This window comes from Clarias gariepinus, chromosome 24, assembly GCF_024256425.1.
Source record: "Clarias gariepinus isolate MV-2021 ecotype Netherlands chromosome 24, CGAR_prim_01v2, whole genome shotgun sequence".
NCBI lineage: Eukaryota > Metazoa > Chordata > Actinopteri > Siluriformes > Clariidae > Clarias > Clarias gariepinus.
In genome coordinates, this window is record NC_071123.1 from 13,360,584 (window position 1) to 13,381,274 (window position 20,691).

Sequence of the window (20,691 nt, forward strand, 5' to 3'; positions counted from 1 at the left end):
GTAATAGATAAAAACTTTGGCCTTATATATTTACTGGACATATTTTACTAGTAATATACTAATATTAGCATGTATTTATTTCAAAACAAATTTGTAATTAATATATTTTTTTCTTTTGACTCAGTGAATCTACAGAAGCCGAAACTCCTGTAAGTATTTGTTAATTATTCTTCGTGTACGTGTAACAAAGCTTAAACTGTACTGAGTGTTTAACGGTTTCCTTATCTATTTTATATTAATATTTACATTTAATTTAATTCTAGTTTCTAAATTATAAAATGTGTAAATGTAGGGTTATGAGTAATATACAGTGAATAAATACAGTAATCCCCCCACACACACAAATATAAAGCAGACCTACTATTGTATGACTGCATGTATTTAAATAGAATTTCATTTTTTTTTGCACAGAACACAGCCAATGGAGCACCCCCAGATTTTTATGGACCCATAGATTTTCAGAATGCTGTAAGTTGTGGGCAAATGTTACATAAAAGGCTGTTTAAAGGAAAGGAAATGTTTTAATGCATTGCTTCACTGTGTTTCGTCGTAGAATGTCCCTCAGGTGGATGAAGAAGGTTTCTGTATCAGGCCAGAATTCAGTGAAAATGATATCCTTTATCTGTGCCTATCAAGTTAGCTTGCCTTCCTAGTTTCAACTAATTCACTCATGCTGATTTTTATGTTGTTATGCAGTTGTCATTTTCCAGATATAGAGTGCATCTCAAAAAATTTGAATATCATGGGAAAGTGTTTGTTTGTTCGTAATGTAATTTAAAAAGTAAAACTTATAAAATTATAGATTAATTACAAGTTAAATGAATTATTTCAAGCCTTTTTTTTGTGCATCAAAACCGCATGACATGGATGCGTCATTGAAGACCATGTTGCTTTAATAGCAACATTCAACTTGTCGTCTGTATAGAGAACCTCTGGGGTCCAGGTCAGGCAAGTTGGTTGGCCAGTAATATCAAGGTCAGCACACCAGTTAGTAGTACTGTAGTTTGGGCACTGTGGGCAGATGCTAACTGCTGCTGCAAAAGGATTTTGGCATCTGTAATTTTGTAAAAAGATGGAAGCATGAAGTGCTCTGGAAACCCCCTGGTAGACAGCTGAATTGACTTTGGACTTGATTAAACAAAATTGTTGGTGCAGCTTTTCCTACCACACTTCCAGTCAACTTTTTATGAATATGATTTAATACTGTGCTCTATAAACATCTAGTCCTTTCAACAATGGCCTTCTCCAGAGTGTCAGTTATCGCCTTCAGTACCGTCATCAACTCAGCAGCCTTCCCCATGATTGTGATTATATAAACTGACCCCCAGTTATTTTTATGAAATATTAAAATGTTTTGAAAATCTAGATTTCTGTAATCTAGGCAGTACAGTGTGTAGTGGATAGTACTGTGGCATTGCACCTCCAGAGTTGAGGGTTTGATTCCTATTTCAGGTCTGTATGTAAAGTTTCCATGTCCTCCTCAAGATGGGTTTCCTCCAGGTACTCCGTTTTCCTTGCACAGTCCTATTACATTCGTATGGTGTTTCCAAATTGTCTCTGGGAGTGATTTTGTGAGTGTTTGTTTGTTTGTTTGTGTGTGTTTGTGTGTGACCAAAAAATATTTGGTGGTGGATAGTTGTCAGAACAGCAGGCACCTGATAGTGGCGTGCTTTGTGAGTGTTGAAATCACTGTGATCTCTAAACACTTTAATTTGTTCTCACCAACAATACCATTTATTCTAGTGAGACACAGATTTAAAAGCAGTCAAACAATATTTTTAACAGTTTACATACAAGCATATATCAAGGCACTGTAGTGGTAAGTGGAAAACTCACAACCACAACAATGCTTTTTTTCCTGATTAACTTGTTCACCATCTAAATATCATCTGACCAACCAAGATATTGGTAAGCTAATAAATTAGCACCATACACACAAACATGAGTTTCCCCATACCCATCATGGTTCCTTAATGATTCCGTCATACATACCAAAGACAACTCTTCATCCAGTGATTCAGATGAAGAAGAAGAGCGCAGAAAATTTCATGTGGAAATCAAACCTGTGCAGCCCAACAGTGGCACACAGCAGCACAAAGCCAACATCGATGAACTGAAGGCTTCTGTTGGAAACTTAACCCTTTCCCCCTTTGCTACGGTAAGAAATACATGCATGTATACATTTAAACAGAAATACAGGAGCATGTGCAAACATAATGATAAGTAAAACCAGGTACTAATTACAACAAAGAAAACATATGTCACATGTTGCTTTTATTTATCCTGTTATTGGTAGGGATGGGATGATAAGATTTTCCCTTGATTTGGTTTCCCACACAATATAGTGTCAGCATACATTCACAGATTGATGCAATTAAAAATTCGTTAACAACAATATATTACTGCATAATACTTTGTTAATAAGGCAACAGTTGATCAGTTCCTGAAGTTAGTGTGTGGGAAGGAGAAAAATGGGTAAGCGTAAGGGTTTGAGTGACAGGGGCCAAATTGCGACGGGGATAAAGCAACTCCAAAACTGCAGCTCTTGTGGGATGTTAGGGGTCTGCAGTGGTCAGGACCAACCAAAAGTGGTCCAGAGAAAGAAAACAGGTGAACTGGAACCAGGGTCATTGTTGGCCAAGGTCATAGGCAAACTGTGGGTAGAAAGCCATCGATCAGGTGCAGTGTGATGCTTTGGGCAGTTGGCGGCTGGGAAACCTTTGGTCCTGCCATTCATTTGTATGTTACTTTGACACAGTTCCTAAACAGTGTTGCTGACTAAGTAGACCCCACCATGGAAGCAGTATTCCCTGATGGAACTTGACCAGTTCATGTTAGTGCAGCCTGCCACCAGGGTCCGAAATTACCATCCACCAAGCAGGTAGATTTTCCATTTGCCAAGTAAAAAGGCAGATAGATTTTCCATTTGCCTCCCCCACCCTGATAAGTGTTTGTATCACTATTATGTAATTTTTTAAAAAATTAAAAAAGTCTAATTTTTAAGTCCTTCCTCAGCTTTCTGCATATTAGAGCTTTGTGGGATATCACTGAATTGGATAAGAATCACATTTCTCCTAAAAATGACTTGTAAACTCAAGCAGTTTAGAATTATGTTACGGTGAAAAAAAGCTGCATTAAAAATAAAAAAAATGTAGATGAAAGATACTCACAAGTATAATAAGAAAAACGTATGCATGTGCGTTCATGCTTGGGCTGTTTTCACTAAATAAATGTGGGAGTACAATACTTCATTCTGTTATTTTACTGTAATAAATTTATATTTTTCTCTTTTTAGGTCCACATGAGAAGGAACCAGTCCAGTAAGTATCCTTCTTTTTCTTCTTCTATCATTTCACTGTCACTGCTCTAAAGAGTTTTGTTCTGGGAAGCACATGCCATTTTGACTTGAGCTAGATCATCCCATGTGAAAAAGATGCGTGTTGCGGTGCTGTGTTCATTCGTAATCACTGCCATCATTATTCCAAATACACACATTGCATTTTTTTCGAACACTATTTTTATTAATAAATAAATCCTTAAAATATAACATCGGAGCACAATTGTAATAACAGTCACAAACGCATTTCAACAAGCAATCAGTTTACATAACCGTAACTGCATGGCCTTGTAGAGAACCAGCGAAGTGTAATAGCCAAAATGAATTAATTAATTAATTGATTGAATGATTGAATAAATTTGGTTAAACTAGATGGGGCTTAAATGAGTAAGTGGACAATAGCAAAGAAATTAAAAAACTATTTTGGTTCTCCTGTAAACTAGAGTGCATTCTCTCCCTCAGGTGATGAGTTGGGAAGATCCAGAACACAGCAAGTGTCCTACCCAGAGTAAGGACATATCATGTTTAAATTTAGAACATACTTTGTTCTAAATTTAGTTTTCTCTTATCTTGTCTTTGGTTATTACTCAAGCAGTTTCAGTAAGCCAACTAGTAAGGCTTTGGATTATATTTAAATCATGCAATAATCTGTTATGCGCATAAAGGTAGAGGAAGAAATTTTAGTGGCTCTAGTATTTTAATCACCAATCTTTCCTATTTATCAGTAGAATGACCAGCAATGACCTCCTATCTCTGGATCCATTTGGCCCCAGTCTCTCTGGTGCCACTGCCTCTATATCCTCATCAGGTAGCACTATGCTCTTTCTCATAATTCAAATTGAAAATTTATTTGTCACATACACAACTGTGCAGAATATGTTATGCAGTGAAAGGCTTATACTCTCGGTAAAGAATGCTACAAAACCATCCTCCATCAGTCCCATGTTATGCCACCAGTAAAGCATCGTGAGCCAATTTATGTGTGGTGTTGGTTTTCAGCCAAGGGACTGGGCTTGCACACAATTTTGCCTAAAACACAGCCATGAATAAAGACTGATACAAAAACATACTCCGAGAGCAACTTCTACCATCCATCCAAGAACAGTTTGATGATGAACACCAGCATGACTGAACACTTTGCCATAAGGCAAAAGTAATAACCAAGTGGCTTGGGAAACACTCACTCTCTCTCAATTATTTATACTGTTTTATCCTGTATTAAGGGTCGCGGGGCCTGGAGCCTATCCCAGGAGGCATAGGGCACGAGGCAGGGTACTCCCTGGACAGGGTGCCAATCCATCGCACGGCACACAAATTCATACACTCATTCACACTATAGGCAATTTGGGACGCCAATTAGCCTAATCTGCATGTCTTTGGACTGTGAAAACCGGTGTGCCCAGAGGAAATCGACCAAGCACAAGGAGAAACTTCGAGACTGGAATCGAACTCAGGCCCTAGAGGTGCAAGGCGACAGTGCTAGCCACTACGGGTCGGCGAACAACAATTTTGGGTCATGGCCAGGAAACTCGCTTAGACCTTAATCCCATTGAGAACTTGTGATCAATCCTCAAGAGGCAGGTGGGCAAACAAAAACCCACAAATTCCGCCAAACTCCAAACAGTAGTTATGCAAGATTGGGCTGCGCCATCAGTCAGGATGTGGCCCATAATTTGATTGAAAGCATGCCAGGGCGAATTGCAGAGGTCTTACACTACAAATATTGACTCTTTGCATAACCTTTATGTAATAACCTTTACGTAAATGTATAAAAGCTTTTAACACCTATGAAATGCTTGTAATTATGCTTTAGTATACCAAAGTAACATCTGAAAAAATATCTAAAAACACTGGAGCAGCAGACTTTGTAAAGAAAATTATTTTTGTGGCATTCTCAAAACTTTTGGCCACAGCTGTATGAAAAAACATAATTTTTTTTTTAAATATTAGGCTAAAAAATTTACATTTACAAACGTATTTACAAAGGTCACCAAAATAAAATAGAAAGCTGTAAGTTATGCAGGATTCACAGATTTTACAGAAAGAAATTATAAACTCTGAGGTATCAAAGTGTAAGAATATAGAATTTAAAAAATATATTTTGTGCAGGTGTGACAGCAGCAATATGATTGAAACATGGAGGAGTATGACATGGAATGGTACTAATACATGTGTTAGTAGTGGTGTAGTTGTCCAATGCAGTTAGTCCTGATGTACTATATGTGAAAAACATATGAGCAGTGTAAAAATGTGCAACATAGTGAGCACATTTGCACACTACATTCCGACTTTGATATATAACCAGAAATGCATGGTGCGTGTTTATTGTGTGAATGACCAAAAACCAAATCCGATTTGTTTAGTCCTTTGTGGTGTTCTGGTTGAGGACCCAAATAGCCTGTGGGAAGAAGCTCCTCCTCAGTCTCTCTGTGTCAGCCTTCAGGGAGCGGAAGTGCTTTCTTGACTGCAACAGAGAGTTCAGGGAGCACAGTGTGAATGATGTGGTCAGCTGATCTCAGCACCCTCTGTAGAGCTTGTCTTTTGTGCATGGTGCTTAAATGGTAATAATAATATTAATTTTAAGATAGAAGGACTATCTCTGAAATGTGTTTTGCTGCAAGTGGTTGTGCTTTTATTTATTTTGTACTCATACAATAGGTTTATATAAGCAAGAAGTAGCCAGGTGTTACCAGTATATTTGTAATAATATTTAATATTGCACTGGTGGTGTTATTTTGTTATAAATATAGTTTTATCTTGAACTGTCACCTACATAAAGAATTTAATTTGGAAAATGTCCACCTGTTTTTCCTCTCATGTCAAGAGCACAGCGTATTATTATTATTATTATAACTATTATGCATATGGTTACCCATTAACTCCTCCTTTATCCTGTCCCTTCTAATAATTTTTAATGCTTAAACCTGTTCATTATTAATACTGCCTCTATGCTGGTGAACTTAGCAGTTACCCTAAAGAAATTTGCTCAGGCTGCTATGGTCACAAAAACCCACTAAAAATAAGCAACACTGCCTTTTAATTGACTTTTTGTCCTAGATTGTTGTAGACCCAGATTACAGAATGGACTTGCTCTTTTCAGTTTTTATGCAAAACTCAGGAGCCTACCTTATTTTTTTTTTGTTTTCATCTGAAAACTTGTCTTTTATATAGTATGTTGCTGTCTTTATAGCCATCTAAATACTGAAATGTTATTTATATTAATTTTTATGTTTTATTTGCAAATATTGAATGGTTTTATATATACATGTAAAGTTGTGGCCAAAGGTTTTGAGAATGACACAAATATTAGTTTTTACAAAGTTTGCTGCTAAACGTTTCAAAGGCTTTCATCAACAATTACATGACATTTATGCAAAGAGTCAATATTTGCAGTGTTGGCCCTTCTTTTTCAGGACTTCTGCAATTCGACTGGGCATGCTCTCAATCAACTTCTGGGCCAAAGCCTGACTGATAGCAACCCATTCTTTTATAATCACTTCTTGGAGTTTGTCAGAATTAGTGTTTTTTTTTTTTGTCCACCCGCCTCTTGAGGATTGACCACAAGTTCTCAATGGGATTAAGATCTGGGGAGTTTCCAGGTCATGGACCCAAAATTTCAACGTTTTGGTCTCCGAGTCACTTAGTTATCACTTTTGCCTTATGGCACGGTGCTCCATCGTGCTGGAAAATGCATTGTTCTTCACCAAACTGTTGATGGATTGTTGGAAGAAGTTGCTGTTGGAGGGTGTTTTGGTACCATTCTTTATTCATGGCTGTGTTTTTGGGCAAAATTGTGAGTTAGCCTACTCCCTTGGATGAGAAGCATCCCTACACATGAATGGTCTCAGGATCCTTTACTGTTGGCATGACACAGGACTGATGGTAGCGCTCACCTTTTCTTCTCCGGACAAGCCTTTTTCCAGATGCCCCAAACAATTGGAAAGAGTCTTCATCAGAGAATATGACCCCAGTCCTCAGCAGTCCTTTTACCATACTTTCTGCAGAAGATCAATCTGTCCCTGATGTTTTTTTTTGGGGAGAAGTGGCTTCTTTCCTGCCCTTCTTGACACCAGGCCATCTTCCAAAAGTCTTTGCCTCACTGTGCGTGCAGATGTGCTCACACCCGCCTGCTGCCATTCCTGAGCAAGCTCTGCACTGGTGGCACTCCGATCCCGCAGCTGAATCCTCTTTAGGAGACAATCCTGGCACTTGCTGCACTTTCTTGGATGCCCTTAAGCCTTCTTAACAAGAATTGAACCTCTTTCCTTGAAGTTCTTGATGATCCTATAAATTGTTGATTTAGGTGCAATCATAGTAGCCACAATATCCTTGCCTGTGAAGCCATTCTTACAATCAGTTCCTTTTTAGCCATTTAGTTGTTGCTGTGCTCTTTTTGCTCTTTGAGCTTTGCAGTTTATAAACTTTAGTAAGCACCACTAAAAGCAAATCAGCTGTGCTTTGCACATGCCCCATGTAAAAAACAAAATCATCATTGCTAAACTCATGCACACAACTACATTTTTATTTACAGTACATTTAGGCATACATTAAAAGGCACCATACTGTTTATTTATATAAACAGCAATTGGTCGTGGCTCAAATTAGTTAATGGATTTTTTTTGTTGTGTAATCATAAATAGGTCATGTGTTTACAGGTATTTTCTAGCAACCCCAAACAGTAACTTATTATTTTGCATTCATTGTTCCACATAGTTCCTCCACCTAACAGACCTACAACCCCTCTGGGCACAGCAGCAATTGTTCCTCCTCCTCGTCCCTCATCACGGCCCAAAATGCCTGTAGGAAAAATGACTGGCATCAATGAGATTGTGAGATTTTTCTAGTTTAACTTATGTGAAATGTGTTGTTATTTTACCTTTAAATATCAGTTATTAACATATATCTAAATGTAATTGCACAATCTTCATCTCACATTTGAACAATTGAAAAAAAAAAATCATGCATGCGAATTACAAACTAATGATTATATAAATGAGTTATTAGATATATTGTTAGATTGATGTATTGTTTATGATGTTTGGATTATATTTGCTGTACATCATTCTCGATCATTAATTTGTTTACCTGTTGCTTTATTTCATCATAAAGGCACGGCCATTCAGTCCTTCTGTGGCAACCAATGCTAGTCCTCTACCTACTGCACCTCTAGCACGAGCCGAAAGCTCCTCCTCACTGAGTTCTAACGCTTCGCTGAGTGCGAGTAACACACCCACCATTGGTGAGAATTCTATACTCACGCATTCACTGGTAATATACATGGATTATTGATCTCACTAAAAAATACATTATCTGGAACAAATGTTAATACATTTAGTTTATTTACAATTAATTTACCCTTAGATTCGCTAAACGTTTTTCCACTACATTTCCACACATTTGCGGGTTACTATACTGCTTTTATTTTGATATCTGGTTTGGTCTCATCTTTTTCATTGATGCTGTAAGAGGATGATGTATTTGTGGCGAAACTGCCCAGGTTTGAGAAGAGGTGTGAAAATCTAGCAGGTAAAATGCCTTATGCTGCAAATTGGAAAAGGTTTCTGTTTGGTTGTCTGTTTATGCTTACATACTAATTCTATTGACACTTCACAGGTCAGGCATTTCATGTAATCTGTATTAAATTAAATGGTCAGCATTTTAACAGCTGTATTTTACTTGTTTTAATTTTTTGCCTTTGCTGTGTTTAACATGTGTCTTGGGTGTGAGCATGATATTAAATGTCATACAATTTTCAATGATTTGTCCTGCCCAAACACACACACACACACACACACACACACACATACACACACACACACACACACACACACACACACACACACAGTTGTTTACATACCCTCACGAAAGTCATGCCGGTGTTGGGATTGCCGTTAACATTTTATAAGAGTCTAGAACAGAAAAATGTTATGTATAATTTTGACCCTATGTTAATATACTGTAAGAAAACTCAAAATAAACTAAAGCTTGTGCTCCAAATTCTTAGGGTTTTTTTCTGTTAAAGATGCATGTTGTACAATCATTCTCCCTCAGAAAAGTGGAGTTCAAATATAATATTGAAAGGCCAAAAATGACATGACATGAATGTATGTGAACTTCTAATTGCAACGTTATGTCTTTTATTATAGATTTTCCCTGTTGCATTTCTCATATTTTTATTGATGCCTTTACCTTCTACCTTCGTTCTTTCTAGGGACATCTCGTGGCCCCAGCCCAGTAACATTAGGGTCCCAGGATTCACTTCCCATAGCTGTTGCTTTCACAGAGTCAGTTAATGCCTACTTCAAAGGAGCTGATCCCAAAAAGTGAGTGCTTGTGTTTCAATATTAATCAGTACTCTACACATAGCAAATGCTGTTTTTGCTTGTTTAAGTAAAGTATGTTCCTATACCAAATCTGAACAAAACGACCAAAATATCACGAAAGTTTTTGCATTCGTGAAAAATAAATGAGGAAAGCAACCTTGCCTATTGCTCTTGTTTAGCCACTTATTCTGATTAGGTTTGCCTTTTAAAATATTATTTTTATTTGTTCAGCTAATCTTCTATTAACAATAAAAAATAATAACCTACTAGTATTTTAATAACTGTTACTCCACACTCCAAGGTTAGCATGCTTTTAGCAACTTGAGTATAGAGAGGTTACTGTATGCTAAACTTGCATAGTTCTATCATTCATGAATTGCTAAATCTATGGTGAACAATCCATTTAAAACATCCTTAGTGGAATCTAGGTTCGATAATAAAAATAGTAATTTTATTTAACCACAGACACCATTATATTTTCCCAGTGTTTAAAGTTAATTTAAAGTTCTCTCTTGCTGTGACAAAACTCTAATTTGGTATGTCACTGTGGGTGCTGCTACTGTACTCTATGAAACTTTTAGTTGTATTAAATGTATGTCATAAATGCTTTTCCCAATGAGCATTCTTTTTTATTATGTGATGAAAATATCATTGACTGTACTGCAAATGCATATCTTTACTAATCATTACCTGTATGTTTAAAATGAAATTAACTATGTTATACTGTACTCACAGTTAAGAGAACAATGTAAATTAACAACTAAACTGGATTTAATACAGTTTCTGTCAGAATTACGTCCAGGATTGAGCAGTGTCTTGTTTTTTAGGTGCATAGTGAAGATCACCGGAGACATGACACTTTCCTTTCCTAGTGGCATCATTAAGATCTTCACATCCAGTTCCTCACCAGCTTTACTTAGCTTTAGACTCAAAAACACTAGCAAACTGGAGCAAATACTACCAAACCAGCATCTTCTACACAGGTGTGTATGCATGTGCTTATGTCTAATTATAGACACCAATACTGTTGTATGACTTATGAGCATGAATGCATGTAATTTCTTCCAAGTTTGTTTATGTTTGGTGGCAGTGGCATTGTTAAGATTCAAACACTTGATAAGGCAAACAAATTTCTGTTTTACCACTTAGGAGCCAGAATTTACTGTTTACAGAGTTTTACTGATCATAAAATGTCTTTTTCAAAATTGCTTTTAAATACAGGGCTGTTAGTGAATAGTGCCAGTTAAGAATATAACCAAAGCATTGTAATTGGATTTTCACAAACAATGTGTGAACAGTTTTTTTGGGTGGATTCTTTCTTTTTACCTACAGTCAGATCCATTAACAGGTTAACAGCATAGGAAGTACAGCACATTTTAAATCTCAAACATTTCTTTCTTTGCTTGATGCAGCCCAATAATTTACCGCTTTGAAATAGCAACTTTTCAGGCCAGGAAGTTTATAAATGTGGACCTCACAGTTGCTCACACTTTCTCTCCCGTTTTAATACCTCCTTATATCTCTGCTCGCTATGTACACAAGTCAAGGAATTAAGGTGTTGTTTAGGAGTCAAGTGCTTTAAGGTCTGCAGAATGATAAGAAAAATGTGTTTTCCTTTTTTTCCCCCTGTAGTGACTCCTCTCAAAATGACACTAACACTAAAGATTTTTGGATGAATATGCCTGCTCTGATAGCATATCTCAGGAAGGCCTCAGAACAGAATCCAACATCATCTTACTACAATGTGGACATCCTTAAGTACCAGGTATTTACTGTGTTTTTTACGGTCATATTACATCAATATTTTTTTCAATTCAATTTTATTTGTATAGCGCTTTTAACAATTGTCATTGTCGCAAAGCAGCTTTACACAATATAAAGAATTATTTAAGTCTGTATGGAATGTGAGTGTGCATGAATCAAAATGAGCAGATTGTCCCTGGTGAGCAAGCCGCGGGCGACAGTTCAAAGAAAAAACTCCCTGAGATGGTAATAGGAAAAAACCTTGAGAGGAACCAGACTTAACAGGGAACCCATCCTCATTCGGGTGAAACAGAGAGCAGGAATTTATCTGCATTTATACTGTGTGTTAGGTGGCAGCCAGTTCAGCTATAACAGTTGATGTTAATATGGAGTCCAGGTAGTTATTGGAGACAATTGCAGTCTTGAACTGTCGAGGACCTGCAGCCAAGTCAAGTCCTCAGAGAAACAGCTGTCAACACCAGTCGAGGCCAGAACCGTCTTTATGGTAGAGTGAAACCATCCCCAGACACCAGACGCATCCCAAAGAGACACACGGGCATCCATGTGACGAGAACTCCAACCAGAAGCGGGGCACCAGGATGGGTCAGACAGGTCAGGAGGGCAGAGGGAGTCTGGATCACTGGCAGCTCAGGAACGACATGTGTAGCTCGACAGAGAGAGGGAAGAGAGAGAGGGGGAGATAGGGGAGAGAGAGAGAACAGAAGAGGGGAGAGCAGAAGAGGAAAGATAACAGTTAGGTATGGTCGCAGTCACATAATGTATAATGTGAATGTATATTAAGTGTAGAGTGCAAGCTGAGACTCTGGCAGGAATAACTATAACAGCATAACTAAAAGGGGAGAGCCAGAAGAAAACACAGACATGAGGGCTCCCAGAGATGTAAACAATCACCTCACCGTCAACAAACGTGAGTAATCAATGAGAGTGAGGAAGACAGCATTTAAACATACCAGTTCACCATAATACTTTACGTCCACGAGTCCCCCAGATCTGCTCCTTTACCCAAGACAAATCTATTTATAAAAATGCTTGGCGAAATAAATAGGTTTTTTGCCTGGACTTAAGCACTGAGACTGTGTCTGAGTCCCGAACATTATTTGGAAGACTATTCCATAATTTTGGGGCTTTGTAAGAAAAAGCTCTGCCCCCAGCTGTAGTTTTCATAATACGTGGTACTGACAAGCAGCCTGCATCCTTTGATCGAAGTAGGCGTGGCGGATCGTAAGACACTAACAGTTTATTCAGATACTGCGGCGCGAGACCATTTAATGCTTTATATGTCAAAAGTAGTATTTTAAAATCGATGCGAAATTTCACGGGGAGCCAATGAAGTGAAGATAAGGTAGGTGTGATGTGCTCGTATCTTGTGGTTCTAGTGAAGACTCTCGCTGCTGCATTCTGGACTAGCTGAAGCTTGAGGTTTTTTACTGTTGCACTCGATGGAACCGAAAGGTGATCTAAAATCTTACTTCTAGCTGAATGCGGTTCTATGACTAGAACTTCTGTCTTATCATGATTAAGCAGAAGGAAGTTAATTAGCATCCAATCTCTTATGTCCTGCACACATTGCTCAACTTTAGTAAGCTGGTTTTTCTCATCAGGTTTTGCTGTGTGTCGTCAGCATAACAATGAAAACTAATACCATGTTTACGGATTATGTTGCCTAGAGGGAGCATGTATAGGGAAAAAAGCAGTGGGCCTAAAACTGAACTTTGTGAAACACCAAACTCCACTAAAGAGCATGCAGAATAATCACCATCTAAGTCTACATACTGAAAACGATCGGTCAAATAGGATCTGAGTCAGGAGAGGGCTGTACCCTTAATTCCTACTACATTTTCTAATCTGTGAAGAAGAATCTCATGCTCAATGTTGTCAAACACTGCACTAAGGTTGAGTAACACAAGCATAGTTACATAACCCTGATCAGAGGCCAATAGGAGATCATTTACTAGTTTAACGAGTGCTGTCTTCTATGCTGTGATGAGGCCTAAATTCTAAATGATACAGTTCATGTATGCTATTTCTATGTAGATATAAGCATAGCTGCTCCGCTACTATCTTTTCGAGAATCTTAGAGATGAATGGGAGGTTTGATATTGGCCTGTAACTGGACAGCTGACAGGGGTCGAGGTCAGGTTTCTTAATAATCGGTTTAATAACTGTTAATTTAAAAGATTTTAGAACATACCCAATGCTGATAGAGGAATTAATTATTCTCAACAGGGGTTCTGTTATTTCTGGTACTATGTAATAATAATAATAATAATAATTTTTAATAAAGGACACTTTACAGTGAGTACAATGAGTGTTTAAGGAAATGTGTCGGTACAGGATCTAATATACAGGTTGATTAATTTGCAGAAGAGATGAGTGACATTAGTTCATTCTCTTCAAGGGGAGTAAAGTATTCTAGGTTCCGATCTGACATAGTTAGTTTAATAACTATCAATTGCATTGTCCGGTTTCAAAGCCTTACTTTTATGCATGATATTTACAATTTTATTATTTAAAAAAGTTCATAAAGTCCTCACTATTGCACGATGTTGTTGTGGAGATTTCTGAAGTGGTCTTATTTCTAGTTAATTTGGCTACGGTATTAAATAAAAATCTAAGATTATTTTTGTTATTTTCTATAAGAGTGGAGAGATATGTTGATCTAGCTACACTAAGAGCTTTTCTATAGTTCAGAATGCTCTCCTTCCATTCTATTTGAAATACTAACAATTTAGTTTGACACCATTTACGTTCTAATTTCTGAGCTGTCTGTTTTAAAGTACGTGTGTGGTTGTTATACCACGGAGCGAGTTTCTTATCTCTAATAATTTTCCTTTTAACTGGAGCTACATTATCTAAGGTATAACGGAACGTCGAGTCAAAATATTCAGTCGCCCGAACGAGTTCTGTGGGGTCAGGCAGAATCCAATCAAAGTTGTTAACTGTGGGAGATTACTGATTACTGAACTCTGTGTGGTATTTTATGTGAATGTACGTTTAGTACGGTAGTGGTGCTGCTTATACATTATCACGATAACACATTTTAATTGAGACAAGATAGTGATCTGATATATTTATAGATTAAAATCTCCAGCAATTAACGCTTTGTCTACGGAAATGACTATGTTTGAAAGGAAATCTGCAAATTCACAAAGAAATTCAGAATACGGCCCTGGAGGTCTGTGAATGATGATTATCGGGATCGACTGAGCTGACTTAATATTTGTAGCTACACTTATGTTACTATAGAGATTTTAAATGAGTTTAATTTGTGTCTGTATTTTCGAACGATAGACAGATTATCATTGTAAATAATTGCGACGCCTCCTCCTCTACCAGTTAGCCGAGGCTGGTGTATGTAGCTGTACCCAGGAGGACTAGCTTCATTTAGAGCTACATACTCGTCCTGTTTAATCCAGGTTTCAGTTAAACAGAGAATATCAAATTTTTAATCGGTGATAATATTATTAACTATTAACTGCTTTAGATGCGAGAGATCTAATATTTAGATAGATAGATTCTACATTTTTGCTTAACTTGGGGAACAGACTCAATACAGGGAACCCTGTGTGCAACAGCTTTTTTCCACAAGCCATCTGTCTCCTCAACAAAAAGGGACTGAACTGATAAACACACACACACACACACACACACACACACACACACACACACACACACACACACACACACACACACATATATAAACATTATCACTCATCTTAACTCAACTACATCAATACATCAAAACATTGAGACTGGACTGACTAATCAACACAAGCGCAGACACACTGACCTACACCACCAAACTATCGTACACACAAATCTGTAAATGCTTCACTGTTTATCTCTTTTGCACAATATTCATTACTTTTTGCACTAATTCCTCAATTCTTGCTGCTGTGTTTACTACCTCAACACCATATTTTAAGTTCTGATATGTCGTTGTCGCACTGTCACTTTGTTGTTGCTCGTTTGCACATTTGCCCGTGCACTTTATGTTGTCTGTTGTCTGTAAAACCTGTAGATAGTCTTCCTTAGTTAGTTAGTTTTAGTTAGTTTTTGTTAATTTATGTTGTAATTTATGTTAGGACTATCTGTCTTGTCTCTGCTAGCCAGCTAACTAGGCCTCTTAGTTAGCTAGTTTAGCTTCTCTGTTAATTTATGTTGTAAGTTTATGTTGCATGTAGCACCTTGGTCCTGGAGGAATGTTGTTTCGTTTCACTGTGTACTAACTGTATATGGTTGAAGTGACAATAAAGCCAACTTGAACTTGAACGACTCTATGCAGCTAGCAGACGGTTGGTTTAGCCTGTCTGTCTGCTTTCTGGCCTGGGGTCTGGATTGTCACCGATTAACTAGGCCTTTTCTGAGAATGTGAGCTATACTACAAGAAATAAGAGCAGCACCTTCCCGAGTGGGATGGACACCGTCCCGCCCAACAGGCCAGCTTTGCCCTTAAAGGTCTTCCAATTGTCTATAAAGCCTACATTATTTTCGGAGCACCACCAATACAGCATCTTTACCATCTTTCACGATGCTGAGCCGGCATTGCGATCCTCTGCCCCACCGCAGCAGCAACCAAACACGCAATTAATCACACTATATAGCCAAATGAAATGCATGCTTTTAATTTCCGCATCTTTACTTATATTATTATTATTATTATGAGAAAATAATAACAAGGAGTTTGTTAGCAATCACAATACAAATTACAATGAACTCCAAACGAATTACACAAACTAGTTCCTTTACATTAATAAATGAGGCATACAAAAACAGCAGAAAAAAATTTAAATAATTTTAATTAAATTAGATTAAATAAACTACACCAAATATGGCTTTTTCATGGTTTTACCATAACTAACAGAGCTTGGAACAAAAAACAAGTTTAAATATGAAGGTTTCTAGACAGAAATACTAACATGTTTACTTTTTCTGGCTTTAATAAGCTGCGAAGTGGAGTAACAACATTACCCGCTGTGCTGAACACACGTTCAGACGTAGTATTAGAGCAGTATTCTGCGAGATGGTGAACACGCAAATGGTCATGTACATTTTTCATCTGCGCTTCTTTTGCGCGGACAACTTTACCACAAATCCTACACACCACTTCAGACGTATCTCGTGACTGTCCTCTTTCATTCGGTCTAAAGCCAAAGTATTGCCAGATAGGTGAATTTGCACCTTTTTTACCAACCAAGTTGATCGACGCCATTATAACGACACAGATTACTGTGCCTATTTATGCCAGAGTCCCGCGGAAAAAGTGATTGACAGGTGGTAATTTGTGTGTAACGTATCTTTATTTATTTATGTTTTGATTATGGCTAAAACAAAGACCATGCGGGTCAGGTAGTAGAAACGGTAGGCTACAATTAATTAATTCGTTATGAATTAATTATTTAACAACAATTAAGTATTTACAAGTTGCACTTTTAAGCATTAATCTTTCTTTAGGTGTGCTCCAATGGAGTTCAATCAACGCCGCTAAACCTAGCAGTGTACTGGAAGTGTACAGAGAGCACTACAGACCTGCGGGTGGATTATCACTACAACCCCGAGGCCATGCAACCACCCGGACCACTTTGCAGCGTGCAATTCCTTGTACCTGTTAGCGGTGGTGTCACCAACATGCACTCACTCCCCAGTGGCATCTGGTGAGGCAAAAGAATACACCAAATCTTACATCCCAAATAATAATATAATCTTTCTCTAGTAATTGGATCAGTGTAACCATGGCATGTGGCTCTGTGTTTATCTTCTAATCTGAGGCATTTTATTCAGTTCTGACGATTAGAGCCTTATATGTGAGCAATGAAACACCATTTACATTATACGCGTCAACTTAACCAAATGGATTTGCTAAAAAATTTTTTTTTTGTTGTTGTTGTACCAGGAATCCAGAACAAAGTAAGTCATTATGGAAGCTTAATGACATCTCTGAGAAGTCTGAAAATGAAGGTATGAACATAAACTATAAAATAAAATCACCACTACCTTTTCTGTTTAAAGTACACTTTTTAAACTGTTTGCGCTTACTTTATATATGCACTGTAAATGTAAACAATTATTTTAATGTTTAAAATGTTTATAGTATGTATTACGTGGGTTATATTGGCCCTAATTGTCTTTAAGTCATCTCTTAATGCATTGGACAATAATTTGTGTGTGTCTGTGTTAGGTTCTGGCTCTCTGAGGGCAAAGTTTGAGCTTTCAGATGGCCCCTCAATCCCAGCCACTCTGGCCGTTCAGTTCTTCAATGAAAGTAGTACTCTCTCAGGTGTGGAAATGGAGCTTGTCGGCTCTGGATATCGACTTTCCCTCAGTAAGAAGAGATTAGTCTCTGGTAAGGCTATACATTTCTAAGACAAAGTCTTATTATTTAAAATGGTTTAAGGCAGTTTGTATTTTTCTGCCACTTTGTCAACTCCTCAAGATGGCATGCAGTTTGCACATATCAACAGTGTCTGTTGTGTATTACTCTATTAGGGGTGTGAATAATTAATGTAATGATTTAAATATCAATTTTGCACATACTACAGTATGTGTAAACCGTTTAGGTTTTAGCAAGGTCATTAATGACAATTTGTTTGTTTGTATGTATGTTACAGGGCGATATATGGCAGACTGCTGAGATGTCAAACCAGAGGCACATTTGCTCAAGTTAAAGGATTATTTTTGATTGGCATTATATATACATTTTCTCTCTTCTCAGTGGAGCTTAAAGGAAGATGAAACAAAAGGGCTCTCACCCTGATGGCTTTTCCTATGCCTTGAAATATTCTCATTACTTTGAACTATCCTTCCATCCAACCAAATGCACCTTTCTGAAGATGAAACACTTTTTTTAATACACTTTCTCTTTTTCTTCTTCTTTTTCTTTTTTTAACTTATGTAGCACTGAGAATCAAACACTGTCTAAAAAAGATTAATAAAGAAAACCAATAAGGAATGTCCGAATACTGAAGAATAAGAAAATGAAAAGTTGTAACCTGATATTTTTTAATTATTTTTAACTTTAATATAGTCTGTTTTTCGATGTATAGTTAAATGTTAATATTAAAATATGACATATGTAAAATATGCAGTGTAAAACAAAAGGAAACAGAAAAATAGTATCTGCACTAACAATTTATCCAGATCATTTGTATGGACATTAACCTCTTATTTGTATATTCATATTTTATCCCTGAGGGTCAATGAGGGACTAAAATGCCTCAGGCAATGTGAAACCTTGCATTAAGTCCGAAAGCCTCCAGGACAGACCTGAGTTTTTTTCCTTATTAAATCTTGTAGCATTCTGCTTAATCTAGACATCACGGCTATTACCACACAGTGACAAGGTTTATGTCTTTCAATAGTTAGTATTTCTTACAGTAAATGTGCAATGAAGGTATAAGCTATTATAAATAGATTTTTATGTGTTTTATTTTCAGTTTTTAATTTCAGTATCAGGAATTTTGATCAGTTTTCTGACGTCAACAATATTTTATTTTAATTTTTTTTTTACCTTTGTGCCTATTTTCTCAAATCAAACTTGCGCTGTTCTATTTTATCCTTTTTACTGCTGGGATCCAAAAGGGAGAACACTTATAAATGAAAACTTTTAATTTAATGCCTTGATAAAATGTATTGGAAATTCTACCAAAAAAAAAAAAGGAAAAAAAAAAAAAAGCACAGCAACACAGGGGGGCGGGGGGTACTATCCATAATCACTGGTAATCTGGTGTGATGTGTTCTGATCAGATCTGATTTTTAGATTTGTTCTGTTAGATTCAAAACATCTTTTGACATCTCTTTGACTTTTTATTTTTATATTTTATAATTCACTGTACATGTTGTTTGCTATCAAATTACAAAACTGATGACTGTTAAACCAGCTGAATATTTTCTTGGAAATTGTTGGATATTTGCTGTGGTTGAGTAATCCTACTTGCAATGAATTAATAAATGACTGGGACTGAAATGACCCAAATGTTACAAAGGACTTGAAAAGTTATAATGAAAATGGTATTAACCTCCCCATATTCCTAATTTATTATTTTTATTTAATAGTACTGTATTTACTGTTAAATACAATTAGTACTGTACTTTAGTCTTATATTATATATTAATATAGTACCAAAACTACAACAATTTAATTATAGCTAAAACCTAGCAATTTAATATCTATGCAGCTGGCCACTTGTTTTCTACAGACACAGTGCAGTCAAGCTTGGTAGTTATTTTAAAAACCATTCAAAACCGTTATAGAGTGCCAAAAGGGGGTACATTGTGTTTTTTGTGTGTGTGTGTTTTTTTTTTTTTTTTTATAATGGGGATGTGCCTTATATCCTTCTCTTAAGCATTGGTTGTCTTAAGCGCTACTTTAACTGTGGAATGAGGAAGATAAAGACCCTTAATAATACAAAATAATTTTTGATGTGTACTAAAAATGTTTTGTGTAAATGTGTAATGAATCCAGAGATTGATTTTTCTAGGGATTTGTTTGTAGCAGCAATATCTTTTTGAACAAGATAATTTTTTTATGACTAGGCTTGAGTTTTTTTAATCACTCAACTTTGGTGTTTTATTGGGAATGTATAAAGTGTATGTGATTTTATTGAAAATTTATTAAATGACAGGGCATTTAGTAAAGAGACAGATATTAAGTGGTGGGCAAAAGAGTCAAAACTTAACTGTCGGACATTTTTCTGTCCAGTAAAACTACATTGTATACTTTAGCAAGCTGGTTCTTGCTGCCTCCACAACCATCAGATAAATGCAAAGGCATTTTGGAGCTTTTCAGTACCTAGTCTCTGGTCTCAATATATATCAGTATAAATGTATCAAATGATCTGTGCAAATGATTTTTCCCAAAATGTTTAAACTTAACTGTTTTCTCATGATTTCAATTCTGTAATAAATGTGTAATCTATAAATCTATACAAATATAAGAACTATTGTAGAACTGTGTGTCTAGCCTTTTTTATCCTAAATTAAAATTAGGACATGAGTTACTGTAAAGGATTTTAAATATTAGTTGCTTTACACATTCAGTGATGGACCAAGCAAACAAGATTTGGCAGAAGATGAGCAAATTTACTTGTGTACTAAGTTAATAAGTAAACAACTGCTTCAGCTTAAAATGAGACCTTGACTGGACTGATTTTACCAGCCCATGCATATTGTTTACACTGACCAGCCTTTGAAATCACTGAAATCACAAAATTATATGATTCCTGATGAGCAAGCCGAGGGCGACGGTGGCAAAGAAAAAACTCCGAGATG

At 36.7% G+C, this 20,691-nt stretch overlaps 1 protein-coding gene across 1 annotated transcript in view; it reads left to right on the top strand.

The window, feature by feature from the left end:
* The window catches only part of fcho2 (FCH and mu domain containing endocytic adaptor 2), a 58,681-nt gene extending 38,310 nt beyond the window's left edge, over positions 1-20,371 (top strand). Inside the window, exons 11-26 of the mRNA XM_053484893.1 lie at positions 125-149; positions 412-468; positions 554-611; positions 1,989-2,158; positions 3,296-3,320; positions 3,800-3,845; positions 4,063-4,145; positions 8,051-8,166; positions 8,447-8,576; positions 9,549-9,660; positions 10,488-10,643; positions 11,293-11,425; positions 16,879-17,078; positions 17,318-17,382; positions 17,603-17,767; positions 18,033-20,371. Coding sequence (XP_053340868.1) covers positions 125-149; positions 412-468; positions 554-611; positions 1,989-2,158; positions 3,296-3,320; positions 3,800-3,845; positions 4,063-4,145; positions 8,051-8,166; positions 8,447-8,576; positions 9,549-9,660; positions 10,488-10,643; positions 11,293-11,425; positions 16,879-17,078; positions 17,318-17,382; positions 17,603-17,767; positions 18,033-18,055 — 1,564 coding nt within the window. The 3' untranslated portion in view covers positions 18,056-20,371. The remainder of the gene's footprint in view (positions 1-124; positions 150-411; positions 469-553; positions 612-1,988; positions 2,159-3,295; positions 3,321-3,799; positions 3,846-4,062; positions 4,146-8,050; positions 8,167-8,446; positions 8,577-9,548; positions 9,661-10,487; positions 10,644-11,292; positions 11,426-16,878; positions 17,079-17,317; positions 17,383-17,602; positions 17,768-18,032) is intronic.
* Positions 20,372-20,691: the final 320 nt, after the last annotated feature.